The 19,799-nt window shown below is 37.7% G+C and overlaps 2 protein-coding genes across 4 annotated transcripts in view; one reads left to right on the top strand and one right to left on the bottom strand.

Moving 5' to 3' along the window:
* Nucleotides 1–12,917, bottom strand: part of RNMT (RNA guanine-7 methyltransferase) — a 34,473-nt gene extending 21,556 nt beyond the window's left edge. Inside the window, exons 1-6 of the mRNA XM_059138899.1 lie at nt 12,834–12,917; nt 9,865–10,326; nt 8,368–8,503; nt 4,770–4,895; nt 1,390–1,505; nt 337–518 (exon numbers count right to left, since the gene is read on the bottom strand). Coding sequence (XP_058994882.1) covers nt 337–518; nt 1,390–1,505; nt 4,770–4,895; nt 8,368–8,503; nt 9,865–10,284 — 980 coding nt within the window. The 5' untranslated portion in view covers nt 10,285–10,326; nt 12,834–12,917. The remainder of the gene's footprint in view (nt 1–336; nt 519–1,389; nt 1,506–4,769; nt 4,896–8,367; nt 8,504–9,864; nt 10,327–12,833) is intronic.
* Nucleotides 12,918–12,982: 65 nt separating this feature from the next.
* The window catches only part of FAM210A (family with sequence similarity 210 member A), a 42,261-nt gene continuing 35,444 nt past the window's right edge, over nt 12,983–19,799 (top strand). The window contains exons 1-2 of one of the 3 annotated variants that reach the window (XM_059138902.1): nt 12,983–13,167; nt 15,374–15,544. The gene's annotated coding sequence lies outside the window, so the exon portion shown is untranslated. Of the gene's footprint in view, nt 13,240–15,373; nt 15,545–19,799 lie in introns of all 3 variants that reach the window. The other 2 variants (XM_059138901.1, XM_059138900.1) reach the window with 2 other exon arrangements.

Here is a 19,799-nt window from a genome sequence, read left to right as displayed (position 1 = left end):
CAGATCATTCACATGCTCACTAATAAAATTAGGCTGGAAACAGGCTTCACTTCATTATCGTGACTACTAGTTACGTCTTTGAGTAGCACTACAGCCTCTGGCTGGGTATAGCATAGGTCTCCAATTTACCCATAAAGATGTTTTAAAGATTCATCTGTAAATCTACGTTTTAACCTTAAATGTTGACTATCTACTCAAATACATTATCAAAGTATTCAGCCCTTATAAGATCTACATGGCATGTTTTATGAACTCTATTTCTGATAAACATTTGCTACTTTACAATAAGCCTAATTCTGAGTATCTTATAAACAACAATATATCAAAAGCACTTACATTAGTTCAAAGCTATTGGGAGTAGTACCAATAAAATAACCTCCAGGGCTCAGTCTCTCACAAGCATTTCTGAGCATCATGTCAGCCTGCTCATAGGATTCAAATGAATAATGACAGACAAACTGACAACTGCAGATGTCAAAGCACATTTCTGGGTCACGAAATTTGTTAATCAAAAGTTCCTGAAACAAAATTAAAAATTAAAATGGGTCAGGATTTTGATGTTAACTACAATATAAAAACTTTTTTGCCAATTAATTTCTAGAATTAGGGTCCTTAAAATAAAGTAGATATGTCCTCCCAACTACCTATTCTTTCTCTCATTATGTATAATGAGGTCCACAATGAAATGATCTTTTCCTTCTGGTTCAACAGAATTTGATTCCCATTTTCAAGGTAATTTAAAAACTAAGGATGAAATCATGTTTCAAAATCTATCAACCAAATATGACATTTAAAAGAGTTGATGCTTTTATTTGGCTTTACTTCAAGGCTAAAGTAAAATATCAAACAATAACTGTGATTTAAAAAAACCAAACACTCACAAAGCTGGCCTTTGGGATACTTTTTAAAAGTGCCAGTGTTTTTAAAGGTTTCCAACATTCTAGCAGTATACTACCATTTTTCCTTCTCACTTTCATAACGCCTCTGTAGTTATTAAACTTTATAGTTAAGAAATTCAGAAACAAGTGGAAAGTGCAAAACATCAGATTCTGATATATTGGGAAACTACCCTAATAAATCACAAGGTAAACAAAATGTAAGTTCAGTTCTATTTTAAAATACTGGAAAATAAATCTTGTCTGAATAGAAAAGCAACAAATGATTTCTAAACTTCAGATTACTAGAAGTAAAAATCCCCCAGAAGTACTCAGTGGGTCATCTAAGGAAATTTATCATTAATAGAATTTCTAGCTGAAACTGAAAATACATGTCCTGAGACTTATAGTGTTTCAAAGTACATTCTAAAAGAACTAACTGCTTTTTAAACACATCACTCAGCCAAACTAAAAATATTAAACATAAATTGACAAACTGAAAAACATTCCGTACCTTTGAACAATCAGCAGTTACAAATTCTGCACTGAAAATATATTCGTTATCACGACAACGATTTTTCATGTCCTCATACCGCTGCTGACACTGTTTGACAGAAACATCAGCAATATCTGGAAGTAGGACAGGCGTTAGTAACTGGCAACAAAGGCCCACAGAGATAAGATGTAAATGCTAAGATGGTTCAAATCTAGACATTTAGCAAGAAATCTATCCTTAGTAAGAGCAAAAAAGGTCTATTTCCTTTAAAACAAAAAGTATCTCTTCCAATGTAAGTGCCTTATTATTTTTCAAAAAGATAAAAAGCCCTCTCAATAGATAGTGATAACAGAAAAGTTCTACCATGATTTTTAAATGCTTATTCCAAGTTAAATGCAGAAAGTTTAGACTCCAATTTGAATTATAAAATGTAAACTATAGGCCCAACTTTGAAAATATCAAGGCCCAGCTTTGAAAATATCAAGTTTATCTTTTCTTAATAAAAAGTTACTTGCTTTTTCCTGTGGTGGGATTTGCAATGATGTTGCAAAAGCACTGGAAAGTAAAGCTGGCACCTTATCATGAATACAAGCTAGTAGTGTACCAAATGATACAGGTAATACTTGATATCTTCTTCACTATTATAAACTAGCATGGAGGAAAAACCAATTTCATTTTAAAATGTTCTTGATAAAGCAGTAACAGTTGATTTTATTAAGTCTTGGCTCTTTTTTAATATTCTGTGTAATGAAATGGAAAGTAACAGAACATCTGTACTCCCTAGTGAAGTCTGAACAGGACTGGTGTGACTGTGTTGTGAGCTATACTGGCCACTTTTTTTTCTTTATATAATTTTTTATTTTTTATTAACATATAATGTATTATTAGCCCCAGGGGTACAGGTCTGTGAATCGCCAGGTTTACACACTTCACAGCACTTACCATAGCACATACCTTCCCCAATGTCCATAACCCACCACCCTCTCCCTCCCCTCCTCCCCCCGGAAACCCTCAGTTTGTTCTGTGAGACTAAGAGTCTCTTATGGTTTGTCTCCCTCCCGATCCCATCTTGTTTCATATATTCTTTTCCTAGTCCCCAAACCCTGCGCGTGGCATCTCAACTTCCTCATATCAGGGAGATCATATAATTGTCTTTCTCTGTCTGACTTATTTCGCTAAGCATAATACCCTCTAGTTCCATCCATTTTGTTGCTAATGGCAAGATTTCATTTCTTTTGATGGCTGCATAGTAGTCCATTGTGTGTGTGTGTGTGTATATATATATATATATATATACCACATCTTCTTTATCCATTCATCTGTTCATGGACATCTAGGTTCTTTCCATAGCTTGGCTATTGTGGACATTGTTGCTATAAACATTCGGGTGCACATGCCCCTTTGGATCACTACGTTTCTATCTTTAGGGTAAATACCCAGTAGTGCAATTGCTGGGTCATAGGGTAGCTCTATTTTCAAATTTTTGAGGAACCTCCATGCTGTTTTCCAGAGTGGTTGCACCAGCTTGCATTCCTACCAACAGTGTATGAGGGTTCCGCTTTCTCTGCATCCTCGCCAGCATCTGTCATTTCCTGACTTGTTAATTTTAGCCATTCTGACTGGTGTGAGGTGGTATCTCATTGTTTTGTTTTTTTTTTTCACAGTCAAGTGTTTTCACTTGAAAGCAACACTGACAGACAAACTGGTTATTTAGACTTTATAATCTGGCAGACATTTTCTTGAAAATGAATAAAGTGAGATTTCAAGTGAGAATTACAACTTGAAACACTTGCTTCTACCACCATGGGCTGGGTGTCTTCCCAATACTCAAAACTTTTCTGATTGGCGTTAATATTAAAAAAATGTGATTTCTTGATGTCAACATTTAGAAGATCTGCATAACTTTAGTGAACATTATTTTCCAAATATCACAAAATCTTGCAGGGCAGAAAATCCATTCAAAGCACAAGACAGACCAATGGATTTAAGTATAATAGAATACAAAAATTTCACTGACACAGATTCAGATGCTACATTGTAACTATCTTTAAGGAACTACTACCTGTGAAGTTTGGATACAGTATGAAATATGAATATGCTCAATTATCTGAAAGGACTGTTAAAGTAGCCCTTCATCTTACAACTACTTTTCAAATAACACATCTCAACACAGTGAATGCAGAAACAGGTATGAAAACCCAGTTGTCTCCTATTATTCCAGACTCTAAAAGTATTTGGAAAAATATTTTAAGTGCCAGTCTTCTTGCTAAACTTTGTTTTAATGAATAAAAATACTATTTTAATTCTCAATTTTAATTTCTATAATCAATAGCTATAGCCACATATACAGTACCTTTCTGTGGTTCTCAATCTTTTTTTTTTTTTTTAAGATTTTATTTATTTATTTGATAGAGAGAGAGAGAGAGAGAGATCACGAGCAGGCAGAGGCAGGCAGAGAGCAAGGGGGAAGGAGGCTTCCCGCTGACCAGGGAGCCTGATACGAGGCTCGATCCCAGAACCCTGAGATCATGACCTGGGCCAAAGGCAGAGGCTTAACCATGTGAGCCACTCAGGAGCCCCTGTGGTCCCCAATCTTAAAAATAAGGGTATACAGTGTTTATAAAACCAAAAAAGTTAAGTGCTAATTTAGGTAACTTCACAGGTGGTATGTACTTCACCTCATTGGAAGAATATAACATCTGCTTGTCCCACTTTAGTATTAGGCTGATTAGTGGGTTCAGGTGCTTGATTCATTCAGTTACTAAATTCCATCAACCTCTCTCACCTAATAGCTTTAGCAACTTTTTATGATTGTTGCTTAGATCTATCATTTCATCAAAGATGGAAAATAGTGACTTTCATCAGTGCTACTGCACTTATTCATTCTGAGTTTTTAATAGAGTGGAATTTCCCTTTTCAACCATTTGGTCATCTTGAAATACAGTTCACATCGGGTAAGGAAGATACCCCAACCATTAATTTATGAATTGCAGAATGATGAATAAGTTTCCTAGCTTACTCCAAGGGTGAACAACAGGTTTTTTTTCTTTTATTTGATGTGTTTCAATCCACTGAAATCACTATTCTTTTTGATGATGAAACTGTCCTATCTTTGCCCAGTGGAAGTTTCAAGTTTGTGCTTTACACATGACTACATGACTCCACCTTTGATTACTTCCCTCCTTTTAGGGAGGACAAGTTATCCTGGGCTCATTAACTATACTATGTAACACCATCAGTAAAATCTCAAAACTCATTTGAAAAAACACCCATCTCAAACACAGCCACAGATATCTTCTTCTAAGATATTTTAGTGTCATGTGATACTGAGATTCTGTTTATTTTCCAATTACCTGATGGATCACAAATTATTCTTTCCCATGTCATTATTATCTTACCTGTACAAACTAGCTTGTTAATTCTTCCCTTTTTCCACTTGAGCAAATCTCCACCTTTACCACATCCCAGGTCCAAAACAGTGATATCACGTTTTTTTTTCTGTCGTACCTTTTCTAAAAATTCCCCTAAAAGAGAAAAATGTCATAATAATCATTTCTCCATTTTTACTACAGCATGAACTGTTTGTTACACCTAATACCTACTAACAACTGCCTGACATTATTATAAACTATTACATGTTCTTTTATGTAGTTAATTCGTAACTTCTGGTGAACATTTCATTTATATCAGAATATATGTCTGATATTTTAGAAAGTTCATATAGGTTTGTGAAGATTATTTTTAGAATTTGACTAAACACTGAATAGCAGACATTTTAAATTCTAATTAATACAAGGAAGTTCAACACTTGTTCATATGAAAAAAAATTACTCACTTTTTGTAGTATTCTCTTTCTAAAAACTAAACATTTAGCTTATAACATACCTAACTAATTCAAAATAATTATGGAATAATAAGAGTGCCTGACTTTTATAAAAGATGTCAGGCTTACCACCAAAACCAATACAAGAACTAGTCCAAAAACTATACATACCTCTCAATTTTACTGTGATGAAAATTCTTAAAGCACTCCAAAAAAATGAAATCTTTCATCCCAATCTACCAAATCACCTTGATAACCAATGAATAGTATTAGTAGGACCCCATACATCAATAGTCAAATGGTTCAAATATCAGTTAAAGGCATGTTAGTATTCTTAGACAACTGAAGTATTCAGCAATTCTAAAACCTGATATAATACAAATTTGTAGATCTACTCTTCCTCTATTACTCTGTGTTTAACATTTCCTATTTCATGTGTGTACCATTTTGACTGCTAAAATATTCACAGGGAGCCTGGGTGGCTCAGTCAGTTAAGCATCTAACTTTGGCTCAGGTCATGATCTTGGGGTCCTGGGATCAAGCCCTGGGTCAAGTTCCCTGCTTAGCGGAAAGGCTGTTTCTCCCTCTCCCTCCCACCACCTGCTTTCTCTCTCTTAAAATAAATAAACAAAATCTAAAATATATATATATATATATTCTATATGAATATTTCTGGCTTTCACTGTCCATAGGACCTTAAAATAATTTCAATAGAAGCACAAATGTTCTATATTTAACTTTCTGCTATCAATCTTAAAAAAAAAAAAGCATAACAGAGTACCCAGGTAGCTCAGTTGGTTAACTGGTCAACTCTTGATTTTGGCTCAGGTCATAATCTAGGGTCTTGGAATTGAGCCGCATATCAGTCTCCAAGCTCAGTAGGGGATCTGGTTGAGGATTCTCTCTCTCTCTCCCTCCCTCTGCCCTTCCCCCAATCCATACGAGCACACACACATGCACTCTCTAAAATAAATAAATCTTTTTTAAAAAATAGCATTAACAAATACGGAATAAGTAAAAAACGACTGTAACATCTCTTTATTTCCATACAGTAAGACTAGTAAGAGAGAAAATCATTATGAAACATTACTCAGAGATACCTTTATCACATTCAAGAGTTACTAAGCTGTACAAACAAGAAAGAAAAAAATGAATGACCAAGAATGGGCATTGAGAAGAGAAAGGTTAAAAGCCAGAGAAAGAAGTAGCATAGACCACACTGATTACACCAGGACCAGAAAGACAGGTGCAGATAGCAATACACCCATGAAGGGAGTTGCTTGAACAGCTGAAGGAGGAAAGAATAGTATAAATACATGGAGAGAAAAATTTTTGCTAAGTTTGACTTAAGACTTTTAAAAAATGACCTGTTTCCCTGATTATAAAAATAATACAACTAATGATGTGAAAAATATGGCTGAACTTAAAATATTTATTCAATGAATAAACATATAAATAAATGACACATCAGAAAAAAAGACCCTAGAAGCTATCTATATTACTGAGGATGATGAGGAAAAGAGGAAAAGAAAAAAATGAAAAGAAATTAGGACTAGAGTCCATAGATTACCTTAGAAGTATAGATTAAAAATGCCACAGTACTAACCTTAAAAATAAAAGGGGAGGGGTTGACGAGCCAACATTCAATTACCCTAGCTGAAAACTAGTAGAGACAAATAAATCATATTTCTGTAATAAAACACGAATATTAAAAACAAAGTGAGACAGAAAATATTAGTATGTGTTCAAAATAATGTCCCTAGTTCCCATTCCTAATACTATTCAGAATGAATAATGTATCTTTAATTATTGGGGAGCCTGGATGGTTCAGTCAATTAAGCATCTAACTTGATTTGGGCTCAAGCCATGGTCTCAGGGTTGTGGGATCGAGCCCTGGTGTCAGGCTCTGAACTCAGCGGGGAGTCTGCTTGAGATTCTCTCTCTCCCCCTCTTCCTCTACTCCTCCTGTTTGTGTTCTTTTTCTCACTCTCGCTCTAAAATAAAATAAGTAAGTCTAAAAAAAAAAAAAGGTAAATTATTGGGGCGCCTGGCTGGCTTAGTCTGTAGATCATGTGACTCTTCATTTTGGGGTTTTAATTTCAAGCCTTATGTTGGGTGTAAAGATTATTTTTAAAATCTTTAAATAAATAAGTAAAATAAGAATTAGTAAATTATCATCAAAAGTAGTAGGAAGTGCCCATAATTAGCACCTTATTCTTTCCAGTGTAACCATGAAAGAATTTTCACTTTATCTGAGGCTGGCTTTTTAAAAAAAAAACCAAACAACCCAAAAACCTTACTTAAAAAACTTCAAAACCCACTGGCTTTTAAAAATCTTCTAAACTTGGGACGCCTGGGTGACTCAATTGTTAAGCACTTGCCTTCAGCTCAAGGCCCTACATTGGGCTCCATGCTCAGTGGGGAGCCTGCTTCTCTCTCTGACTGCCACTCACCCAGCTTGTGCTCTTTCTCTCTCTCTGACAAATAAATAAAATCTAAAAAAAAAAAATCTCTAAACTCACATAAGGAATCTGACTAGATATACAAAGCAATAAATATATTCTGAATCAGATTTTTACCAAAGATTTCCATTTTAATTCTAAAGATGAGTTTCCATAAATAAAATGCAGGCTCCAAAAAGTTGAACGTCTTCATCAAGTCTCAAAGTAAACTTTATTTTTCCCTAGACACTTCACAAGAAAAACAAGTACAATGAAAAATTTCCACATGACCTTTTGACTCATTAAAGGTCTAGAGATGAAAAATCATAACCCTGCCCATTATCTTGACTTACTAGAAGCTGAATACTTAATCCAACATTATATCACTGTTCTAAAACTATTAAGAGTAAAATAGAATAATTACTTAATAGCACTAGATAATCTTACGTATAAAAGGAGCATACTGCCTTTTGAAAGCCCAATTAACTTATGAACTTTAATATCAATTAAACTCATATATCTTATGTAGTCCAAAAGTAAATATGAAAAGAATTATCTTGAAGGTCTAGTTTTAATTGTTGCTCCAGTTTTATGAAGTCAAGACTTGGTAATTAATAAACAGGAAGGAAAGACTTAACAATTTAGCATATGAGTAATCATTTGGGAAAAAAAATGAAACATAAGCAGAAATAAAAAACTCCAAGCTATAAATCAAAAATCAATCAATCATACCAATGAGGACGCTTTTCATCCAATTATTAAAGTTTCTTAGGTAAAAAATACGACTTTGGCTACGCTTCTCCAAACCAACTTCCTGTAGTTCATTATAGTGGGCAGCCACAGCTGAACTGTGTCCCTCTTCTAACTTCTGAAAATAAAAGAATGAAACAAAATTAAGAATCAGAACATGGCAAAAATAAGCTAAAAGAGCATCTGACCTATATAAGGATAAAATACAAATGAAATTGGTAAACTTGAATAAGCAATGGGATGGATGACAAAAATCCCACTAATTATAATCACACATAAGATTTGTTCTCTCCTGTTCCCTATTTTTAAAAACATCTCTTGGTTTAAGATTTTCATCTTGATCTTTCATCTGTATCATTTTGGTCTCAATGTCTAAATAAAACCAGTACTCTTCCAGAGTTCTGATTTATTCAATTCAATAAATGTCAGTCAGTGGATTGGGTTCCTACAAGAGAATAAAATAGGAACAAGTTATATTTTTTATATTATTATGTAAAATTGATGTAAGCATTAAATGAGATAACACACACAAAGGAATTAGAACTCATTAAGCTATGTTCAGGGTCAATATTTTGTTTTTTTTTTTTTTTTTTCTTTTAATGTATTCCAACAGTTTCCATTTGGGCTACCTACCTAAGACATCAAGCATTCTGTAAAAATGCCACAGTTTATAAAGGGCTTCAAATTCCCACACTTCTCTGTTCAACCAAAGTGCTTCATCTTTTACCTGTCTGATGTATCAGGGTTAATATTTTTACTTGGAATAAAGGGTCTTGCTGCTGGTAAAGTTTGAAAACTGTGTATAATACAAGCTCTTCTCTGTTACAAGGATTCACACCGTACCAATGGCAAAAGCCTGGCCTAACACTTTACTCTCCAGGACTGATGCCAGAACTTTTACTCATTCACTAAAGTACTCCTTCCATCCAAACTCATCTTCTGCCTCAGATTCCTGTGTAATATAATATTCCCAGATGAAAATAACTTGCTGTCCCTTGTTCTACACTACCCATCCAAAATATCAGGCTTAGGTAACTACCCCAGTGAGAAGCTGGAAACAATATAGTTAAAGGAATCACATTGAAGGGGGTGTAATGTTGAAATTTATCTTTTAAATCACAATCTCTATTTCTGACACAGGAAAGTGATGAACACATAATAAAAAAGTAAAAAAAGTGTATCATTTGGAACTTAACACTTGTCTTTTTTAAAATACTGAGAAAAAGCAAATTATAAAAACTAGCTTTCAGGTTTCTAGTGAAATAAGTTCTTAAATAACAAAAATTATCTCAATTAGCATTAAGTTTCACCTAAATAAAAGCAACTGAATTACAGGAGTTAAAAGCCTACTCTATCTTAAGACATTATCTATTAGTAATAGAACATTCTTAAGGTTTAAGATTAAATAAAAAATATTCACAACAGTTCCACTTTTCAATGACACATCCCATTATGAATTAAAAAATACATTCAACATACTTTTTGCTTTTCAGGAACATCCTCAAGTTCTATTTTTCTCTTTTTCTGTGTGCTATCTCCAGTAGAAGGTTCATCTTTTGGAAAATCATCTGTTTCCATTCTTCTTTTCCTTGAAATGCCTTCATCATCACCAGAACCTTTTTCCTCTGGGACAATTTCAGCATCAAGTTTCCTTTTCTTGGTTGGAGTATCTTCCCCACAACTAGAACTTTCCTTTATAAGATCATCTTCAAATTCCATTTTTCTCTTTTTTGGTGAGTCTACTTGTCCACAGATAGAAGCCTTTTCAGAAAGGCCAGTCTCAGGAGTGGTTGTGTTTTCATTAATACTGAATGAAGATTCTGTTTCCAAATCGACTGATGCTTTTGCCTCTTCAAGAGAGATCTTTCCACACTCCTCTGCTTTCGCAGAATTTTCCATTTTTGCTTACTTAAACAGACAGTAAAACTTCATGAACTAACTCTGGAATGGCAAAAATGTGGTATTACTGGTAAACACGAGTACTGAAACTTTAAATCAATTTTAACCAGAAGCCAGCCATTTCATTTCAGTAACCAACTAGGGTTTTTTAAAAAATCTCATTACAGTGAGAATACTGAAAACATTAACTGATATATGTTACAGATGAATCTCTGAATATATGGAAGTACTAATTATAATGCCTAAACATACACACAATCTTACCCATAAAAGTCATTACTGGCATTGAAACTGACTGATAAGTTGGGGGGAGGGCATTACACAAGCACTAGTTCCATTTCTATTCTGATCCTCAATTTATAGCCTTGGTTCCCAAATTGTGAGCTGGACACTATAACAAACTTGTACAGGCACAGCAGGACACTTTAAAATTTTAAGGGAAACCCTGGTATCTGACATATGGAAGATACCACAAATACAGCTTCAAATAGAGCACAGTGTCAACTGAATAGACCACACTACATTCCTTTCAATGCTATCAGAACTTGTGAAGCTGAGATTTTGGTGGCACCACAGGAAATCAATGTGAAACGGGAAATGAAGTTGGCAAGGTCAAATCTTATTTCAAAGCTTGAGAAACTGTGCAGTACCCAATAGGTGTACACATCCCGTTAGTAAGCACTGATGGTTAACAAAAAATTAAACACCAACATTTTTTCCTTTCAACGTGTGTATTATTTCTTAAGTAGTTATTAAGACATAAATACTAAATTCTTTGGATTAAACTACTTAATAAGCAGAACTGGTGGGTATTTCTTTTGACCTAGTGATACTAAAAAAATAAAAATTCAGAGACTAAGGCACCAAGAACAGGAAAAGTCTGGGAACCTGCAGTTAACTTCTGAAATCCTTATTTCATAATGGGTGCCAGAATTAGAAAGTGAAGACAGCAGAAATAGCTTTGGACAAGAAGTTTCAAAACCCAGTCTGCAACTTAATGACTATTAAGTCTCCTTCAAATGTTCATAGGCTTATGAGTAAAATGGAAGGGAGAGAGAAATAAGTAAACTATGGAACAGGAACTTATTCGGTCATTTGACAATTCTACTATACTTCAACTACAGAGGATCTCAATAAGGCACTATGTGGTTAGTCTTCAAGAATCTTACAATCTATATACCATTTTAAAAATGTTAGGCTGTGGGGCGCCCGGGGGGCTCAAGTCAGGGTCCCAGGGTCCTGGAATCTAGCCCAGCATCGGGCTCTGTGCACAACCGGGAGCCTGCTTCCTCCCTCTCTCTCTCTCTGCCTGCCTCTCCACCTACCTGAGATCTCTCTGTCAAGTAAATAAATAAATCTTTTTTAAAAAATAAAATGAAATAAAACATTAGGCTGTATTATTCCAACCAAATGGAGAAGGGAGATTAAAAGTCCAAAAACTGGTAAGATTCAACAAATTCAAAACCGGAAAGTTAAAAAAAGGTGGGCGAAAAATCTTTTGAGTGAAGGAATAGAACAAGAAATGAAGTTGCTTAAGAGAATGGGTAAAAACAAGTCTTTATAAACCAGGAAGGGTTTCAAGGGATATTAGTTTTCACTACCCAAGGTGGTAACAAAATACCAAGACGTGCCAAACTAGGAAGATTCCACACACACACACACACCCAGAAACATAATTTTCAGTATAACCACTTAAAATGATTATGTAGTAATACTGGCCACCAAATTATCAAATGTCTAGGTCAGAATAAACCACACAGAATTTTAAAGGACCGCAGAAATGGGTAAGAAGGTTAACAACGGAATCAAAGTGCAATAATGAATAAACTCTCAACTAAATTGAGCTGCCCCTCAGAATCCTCAAGGAAGGAGCTCAGGGTAATGATTAAACTGACAACGAGATGGAAATGCATTAAATACCCAAACAGGCATTTCGACCTGACTTTACAGTCACACCTCTGAGGCAGGTCACGTCTCCATCATTTCAGTTTCTCAGAGAACGACCGAGCCCTCAGGACCCCGAGGCTTAACCTCAAGCAGGATAACCCTTACACTCTGACCCGTTAGCTAGACGGGGGTCCACTCGGGAGACCTAAGAGGACGCAACAGAGGCGAGAAGGGAAATCTTCAGCCAAAATCACCCTCTTCCGTCACTGGCGCGGCCTAGCTCTTACTAAACCTCCAGCTCACATTTCCGATCCGCAGCTCAAGACAACACAGACGCTACTTGGGATCCAACAATCTCTCCCCCAGCCTGCCTTCTCAGCACCGCCGAGGTGCGGCCCGAGACAGCTCTTAGTGCTGCACCCGCTCTCGGGTGTAAGGCTCGGTCGGTCTGAATGAGCGGCAGAGCCCGCCGACTCCCACAAGTACTGCCCACTTAGCTTTGGGTTGAGTGCACAAAAAAAGCTCCAGCAAACGGTACTGAAGGAACAGGACTAGCGCGAAGCGAGCCCATGTCAGGAGTTGGGAGCGCCCCTTCCATCGCGAGGGCGACGAAGGGACTAAAGACAAAGAAGAATGGCCAGAGTTCCAGACACCACACTTACCCACACAGCCATCTACAATTCTGTTTGCGGAAGCGGCGGTCGGCGCCACGCGTGTGTTGTTACGCCACTTCCGGGGAGTGGACGGTCACGTGACGCCGCTCTCGGCTGCGAGTGGAGGGTCTCTCGACCTTCGCGCCGGAACTACGAGTCCCGTCGTGCCGCGCGCGGGGGCCTGCTGAGGGACGCGCGGAGCCGCACGGACAGTAGCAAGCACGTTGTTAGTGGGCGCGGCTGGAGGGCCCAGGAGGGTGCCGGCGGTAGGGGCGGGGAGCGAACGTTCGCCTGAGCCCCTGGAGTTCCGGCACCCTGACCCACGCTCGATCAGGTCACTCTGGTGAGTGCCATTAGAAGAGCTGTCTTTCGGCCTGTGCGGCGAGAAACGGCGGTGGCCTCAATCTCCTAAGAGGTAGCCAGGGCCCAAGACCTCTAAGGAACTGCGCAGGGTGGGGGGGACCAGAGGGCACCTTCAACCCCGGTGCACGTTGGGGAGAAGAACTAGGGCACGAACCTGACACGTGCCCCGCGCCCTGCGCTCCTTAGGCTACGCTGGTAATTCCGTCCGCGGGGCGGGGGTTCTCCACACTGGCCCGCCCACCACCCCTGGCGGCCGAAAGAGGTCACCCCCGCCCTTCTCTGGCAGGCCGGTGGCTCGGCAAATCCTGTTTGGGGGACTGTTTTTCAGCTTTCTGCTTTGTAACTTTTCACTCTCTGCTATTACCTACGTCAGAAGATGGCTGAGGGGGGTGACCTGGGAGCCCCCGCCCTTGCAGTTGTTTTAAAAATGAGCAATATCTTACTACTTAGGGACTGGCGGGTCTTTACTGCCATATTTGGGAAATCTCTGCCATACCTCCCTTCAAGAAGGACATTCGCTTCTGTCAGATTCTGGAGAGAGGGGCAGCCCATCCCTGTTCTTGAGAAACCCTACGGTATTGTTATTCTGTGTTGGCTGGACTTTCTCGTACAGGATGGTTGGGGGAGAAAATGCGCGTTGTCCATCCCCTGAGATTTCTGCTAGAGAGTCCAAGGCACTTGCTGTACTGAAACTCGGAAGCTCCATAGTTCAGGTCTTTCATCCCGAGATAAGTAGGGTCAAAACTGTTATCTGTAAACTAAGGTCATTGATGCGTGTAAATTTTAACGTTGTGCCTCAACGCCTCTCCACGTTAATGGCGTAAAAACAGCGTGATTAGATTTACAATTTTAAAAAGGGGGCATGATTAAGATTACAGTTCACCTTGAATTCTTTACCAGAACTGATCCCATTTAAAGCCGTTTGGCAAACGTGTTTTACTGGCCTACCTACTTGTCAGGGGATAGTTATATTAATGAAACTTCGCGTTAGGAATGGCGACGTTTGCAGTCTGTGGTTTACCATCTAGTCATTTCCAAGTTGTGGGCATTAACCTTTCTGAGGTTGTTGACCCTTTATAAACTTTGGACCAAGAATGAGGCCTATTTTTAACAATGAGGATGAGCCATCAATTTCAGATGACTGTGCCTGTACTTTTTATTATATGCAATGAGCTGTGTTGAGAATTAATTTCAGTTCATGTATATGGACCACTGCAAAGGTATATGTCCTAGAAATTGTATGTATCCATATCCATCCACTAGAACTAAGCGATGACATAGCACGTATTTGGTGGTTCTGATGCTGAAGTATTGAGATAATTGCTGTTGTAATTTTGGGGAAAGAAATGAATCTAATTTTTGACTTCTTAAGAAAATTTTTGATTAGATTTAAAGCCTCTTAACTGTGTGTTTATATAAACTCCATCATGAATTAATGTCATGCATGGGATATAGAGAGATCACATCTTGGGATTTTTATCAAACTTAACTGAAAGTCATGCAGTTTGAGTTGAGATAGAAGAACTCTTGAATGTAGTAGTAATGGAAGGAGTGAATGGGCCAGATAAAATTGTTTTTAGATTACTGTTGATGTTATTTTCCCCCATTATTACTTGACGAATATCTAGTTTTCTGAATATTGAATTAAAATAATAGCTAATATTTTGGTACCTTCTGTGTGCCAGACTGTGCTTTACATATTTGAACTCATTTAATTCTTATGTAATCCAGTGGGGTAGTTGCTATGATGATGATCATCATCATGGTCATGGTAATGATCATGATGATTTTATAGATGAGGGTTAAGTAACTTGGCCAAAGTCAAGTAGCAGCTGAGAAGTAGTGAACTAGAATTTGGACCCAGGCAGGCTGGCTCCAGAGAACAGAATCTATGCTAATAAAGAAATAGTGCCCGCTGGAAGGCCAGCCTCAGAACTGAAAGTTGGCTCTGTAACATAATACATTTTCAGAAAATTAACTGATACTTCCTAATGCTTGGTATTATGTTCAGAGAGAAAATAACTCGATTAAGATGTTGTCTTGCTATAGTATGAGTTCCAACAAGGCAAAGAATCACCATTTTGTTCAATGAGTGCCTTGAATAGTGTCTTGCATACTTGGGTGCTTACTGAATGAATGAACTGCCAAGAAAAGCTTTAAAAATTCTTTTTTTTTTTTTTTTTAAGGAAATAAAAGGATTTATCTCAGTCCAGTCCATTTATAAGATTTCTTTATGCACTGTTTTGATTATTTGGCTCATTATTCACCCAGCATGCTTTGGATGCTCCTGGTTTGGATTATACTTTTGTCAGTGTGAGAAAATGGAGTAGTAACTTTGCAAGTTTTCTAAAGTAAAGGTAAGCAACAGATTCAGTAGATACCATTCCTCTTTTTAAGTCCTTAGTTTCCAAAGTGCTAGCACTCAGAAGTGTAATTTTAAAGTATGATTTCTGTTGTGCAGTTGAAGGTCACATTTTTGAAACATAAAAGTAGATACAATCTTAGAGCTTCCTAAGCCTAATGGTTTTGTTGGAGGTAGAAGAGAGGTGGTTTGTGGAAGGTTTGTTTCTCCAGTCTTGGAAGAAGGATGTTCTTCCAGTCCACTCACCAAAGTGGTCCTACTGGAATTTTACTGCCTTTTTGGAGCCCATAAGATATTCTTGTTCAAAAAGTTTTTGGTATGGCTGAAAGTGAGGTTTAGTTGAGAAATCTAACTTTATTATGTGTGTTGCTTAGTTTTATATGTCAACTTGACTAGGCTATACTACTGTAGCTATTTAATCAAACACTAATCTAGGTGTTGTGATGGTATTACAAGATGTGGTTAACATCTGCTTTAAGTAAAGGAGATTACCCTCAATAATGTGGGTGGGTCTCATCCAATCAATTGAAGGCTTGACTTTTTTTTTTTTAAGATTTTATTCATTTATTTGACAGACAGAGATCACAAGTAGGCAGGGAGGCAGACAGAGAGAGAGGAGGAAGCAGGCTTCCGATGCGGGGCTCGATCCCAGGACCCTGGCACCATGACGTGAGCGAAGGCAGAGGCTTTAACCCACTGAGCCACCCCGGTGCCAGAAGGCCTGACTTTTAAACTGAAGTGTCTCAAGAAGAAAAAATACTTCCTCAAGCCTATCGCATTGATTTCTGCCAGTTTTTAACCTACAAGTCTGCCCTATACATTTCAGAGTTGCTTGGCCCGCATGGTTTTGTGAGCCAATTCCTTAAAACCTGTGCCTATTTAGATAAGTAATCTAATAATAGATTCCTAATACATAGAAATAAATATCCATTTACCTAAATATAGATAAACCTAAAAACAGATAGATAGTGATTTATGTATATATTATTTCCTATTGGTTTTATATCTCTGGAGAAACTTGTCTGATTCAGAATTTGGTGCTGAAAAGTAATTCTAGAGGAACAGATTCTTAAAGATGAGTTTTCTGAATTGGCTATAGTATTCTTGGAATTGGTTCCCTAATTGGATTTAAAGGCACTAATTAATGACTATTTCCAGTGGTGAAAAGGGCACTGATAGCCCATGATATGCAAAAGGCAGAACATTATCATCTGTATACAAGTATTTATAAAAGATACCTTTCTTGATGGGATGATCACATAGTTGATGACTTAAAACATTTTTGTCAAATTACCAAGTATAATGGGACTGACTGGTTGCTAACTGCTAGCTGCTAACTGTGTTGGAGAAAGCGGAAAGAAAAGGATGAGCTCAGGTCTTCTGATTCCCAGCTTAAGCTCTGCGTAAATAACCGAACAGTTTTTATGTCTGGCCTAAAGAAACTCATCTTCTGTAGATGCAGAGCTGAGATTGCTAAAAAACAAACCCAGAACCCCATCCTGCAAAATGGTTGAATTACAGTGCAAAATGAATTCCCCATCTAACAGAGTATCTGCTGTTAGAAAGAGGACATTGATTGAGAAGGAATGCAGTCCTCAAATTCAGAATGGGGTACTGAACCCCTAAGTTTTAATCCCTTGTCTTTGCCAGCAAAAGCAGCCCTTCTACTCCTCTTTGAGAATTTAATCCTGCTTTGTGTGAAGTACCTGTAATGGCCTTTCCAAAGTTACTTGCCTTTCAAGACATAGCCCATTCTCCCTAAGAACTACCCCTACTATACTTCTTTGCTGCTAGACTCACGTCCTAGCAGGTCCTCAAAGGAAAGCTACAAAATGTGTCCCATGAAGAGGAGTGCTGCACTCTAAAAACCACATGATTTTTTTTTTTAAATCTGTAGAAATCTGGGGAAATTTTGTGGTGTTGGATATTAAAGGTGGAATAATGGTAGAAGGAACATAAAGTTGGACCAGGTCAAATTTACTGATGTAGGAACCACTAAGCAAAGTTTCCAGATTCACTATTACAGCTTGAGGGATCGGGAAAGGCTTCTGACAGTTTGGTTAGTTGGCTGAAGCTTGGACCAAAAGGTGACCCATGCTTCCCAAAGTTAAAGTAAAGTACCAGACCTGCCTTGGTATACTATAGAGGAAGGGATCCAGAGGCCTAGGGAGATTGGACTGGTGGAGTGGATTTAGCATGTAAGACCAGCTCACCCACTGTGGGAGAATGTAGAGGAGATACCTTTCACCATGACAGTGAGAAGTCAGTTTATGAGGGGAGCCTCATAAATGAGCATCCATTAAGGTCTTTGTGATTGCTCTTCTCTGGGTCAGAAATTACAGCAGAAACTGATGCCACTGAACTACGAATTCTTAAATACAGTGAGGATAATAGGAAATTGGGCAGGTATTACAGAAGACCAATTTTCTTAATGTCATATCTTACATGCTGAAGGTAGAAGCCAGAGAGGGCTGTTGAAGTACAGTAAGGAGAATGACAGTAGTGAAATACAAGGAAAATGTAGTTGAGCAGAGTCTTGAAAAAGACAGGAAGAGGTTAGATCTAGAACACAGGTGGAGGATTGAGCTTCTTTTCTGAGGAAGGAGTTTAGGGATTCTGAAATAGGTGTGGTGCGGGTAACTTTAGAAGTGGGAAGGCTGAAGTTGAGAAAATTCACCCCTAATAACTTTGGCTCTTTTTTTTTTTTTTTTACTTTGGCTCATTTTTAAAGGGAAGAGGGGGATAGGTTTATCTGTCTTGTGGGACCACTAAGTAGTAAACACAAATAAGTAAGTAAATTATATAGGATGTTAGAAGAGAACTGCTGTGAAAAAAACAAAAACAAAAACAAATAGAGCAACATAAGGAAGATTAGGATGTTGGGAAGGAAGGATTGAAAGTAGTTTTGTGATTTTAAATAGTGTAGTCAAGGGGTACCTCATGGAATGGATGCCATTTAAAAGAAGACTCATAGGAAGTGAAAGAATTAGCCATGCAGACATCTGGAGAAAGACTCTTCCAAGCAGAGGGAACAGCTAGTGCAGTATTCTTAGAGTGGCCTTTTTAACACGTTGGAAGAGCTGCAAAGGTGAGCCAGTGTTGCTGGAGCAGAGTGAGAAAAAGAAAGAGTAGATGATGCATTCAGAGAAGAAAAGGGAGGATGTTTGAAGTATTGTAGATGATTGTAATTACGGAGTTAAGCTTTTACTCTAAGAGAAATTGGAGAGTTTTAAATAGGAGAGATGCGATTTTATGTATCTTTTTTATTTTATCATGGGCTGAAAATAAAGAATAAGAGGTTTAAAGTGGTTAGGGAAGGTGTGGAATGGTCATTGGAAGGTTAGGGAGAGGAAGCTGATTGGATTAGGAACCACTGTGGGTTGTCACATAACATTCACAGCCTTTCTGAAATAAGATGAGGTACCCCAGTGTATCCTGGGTGCTAATTTACTCAATTGTGTGATTTTTTTTTTAAAGATTTTATTTATTTATTTGTCAGAGAGAGAGACAGCAAGCACAGGCAGACAGAGTGACAGGCAGAGTCAGAGGGAGAAGCAGGCTCCCCACAGAGCAAGGATCCCGATGTGGGACTTGATCCCAGGACGCTGGGATCATGACCTGAGCCGAAGGCAGCCGCTTAACCAACTGAGCCACCCAGGCGTCCCGTCAATTGTGTGATTTTTGTTAGTGCTCAGCTGCTAGATGAAGTTGTAGGAAAAACAGTTGGACTAGCTCAAGATTAGATTTTGTGGGCCGGTATTTACAGATGGACAAAGTAGTAATCCAAGTAATGCATGGAGAATCGAGGCTGGTTAAAGACTTCGGAATGAAACCAGAGGAGCTGTTAGATTTGAAAGAAAAAGGAAGGTAGGGTGTAGTACAGCCCTGGAACTAGAGTCCAGAGAGTAACAGTGAAGGCTGTAAGTAGAAGAGGCTGCAGAGAGTAGTTTCAGGATTTCAATTGTGGAGAAGTATTAGATGACTTCAGGGTGGAATCCATTGCTAGGAAGCTGGGATTTTGCATCTAAATTTTGATAAAAATTTAGATGAAGGAAGAATATGAACTTGGTTTGGCCAGGTCAGCAGATGAGAAGGTAAAGAAGGAAAACTAGAACCAATTATTGTTATAGTATACTAAATGGTAGATACTTAACATATTTTTTTCTCATTTCATCATCATAAATACTATATTATAAAAGTTTAATTAACCCCACTTTAAGGATGAAGAGAAATCTACATAAAATAATGCC

This window comes from Mustela lutreola, chromosome 11, assembly GCF_030435805.1.
Source record: "Mustela lutreola isolate mMusLut2 chromosome 11, mMusLut2.pri, whole genome shotgun sequence".
NCBI classification, from domain to species: domain Eukaryota; kingdom Metazoa; phylum Chordata; class Mammalia; order Carnivora; family Mustelidae; genus Mustela; species Mustela lutreola.
Note: the sequence above shows the minus strand (reverse complement) of the source record. Positions and strands in the feature narration are given on the sequence as shown.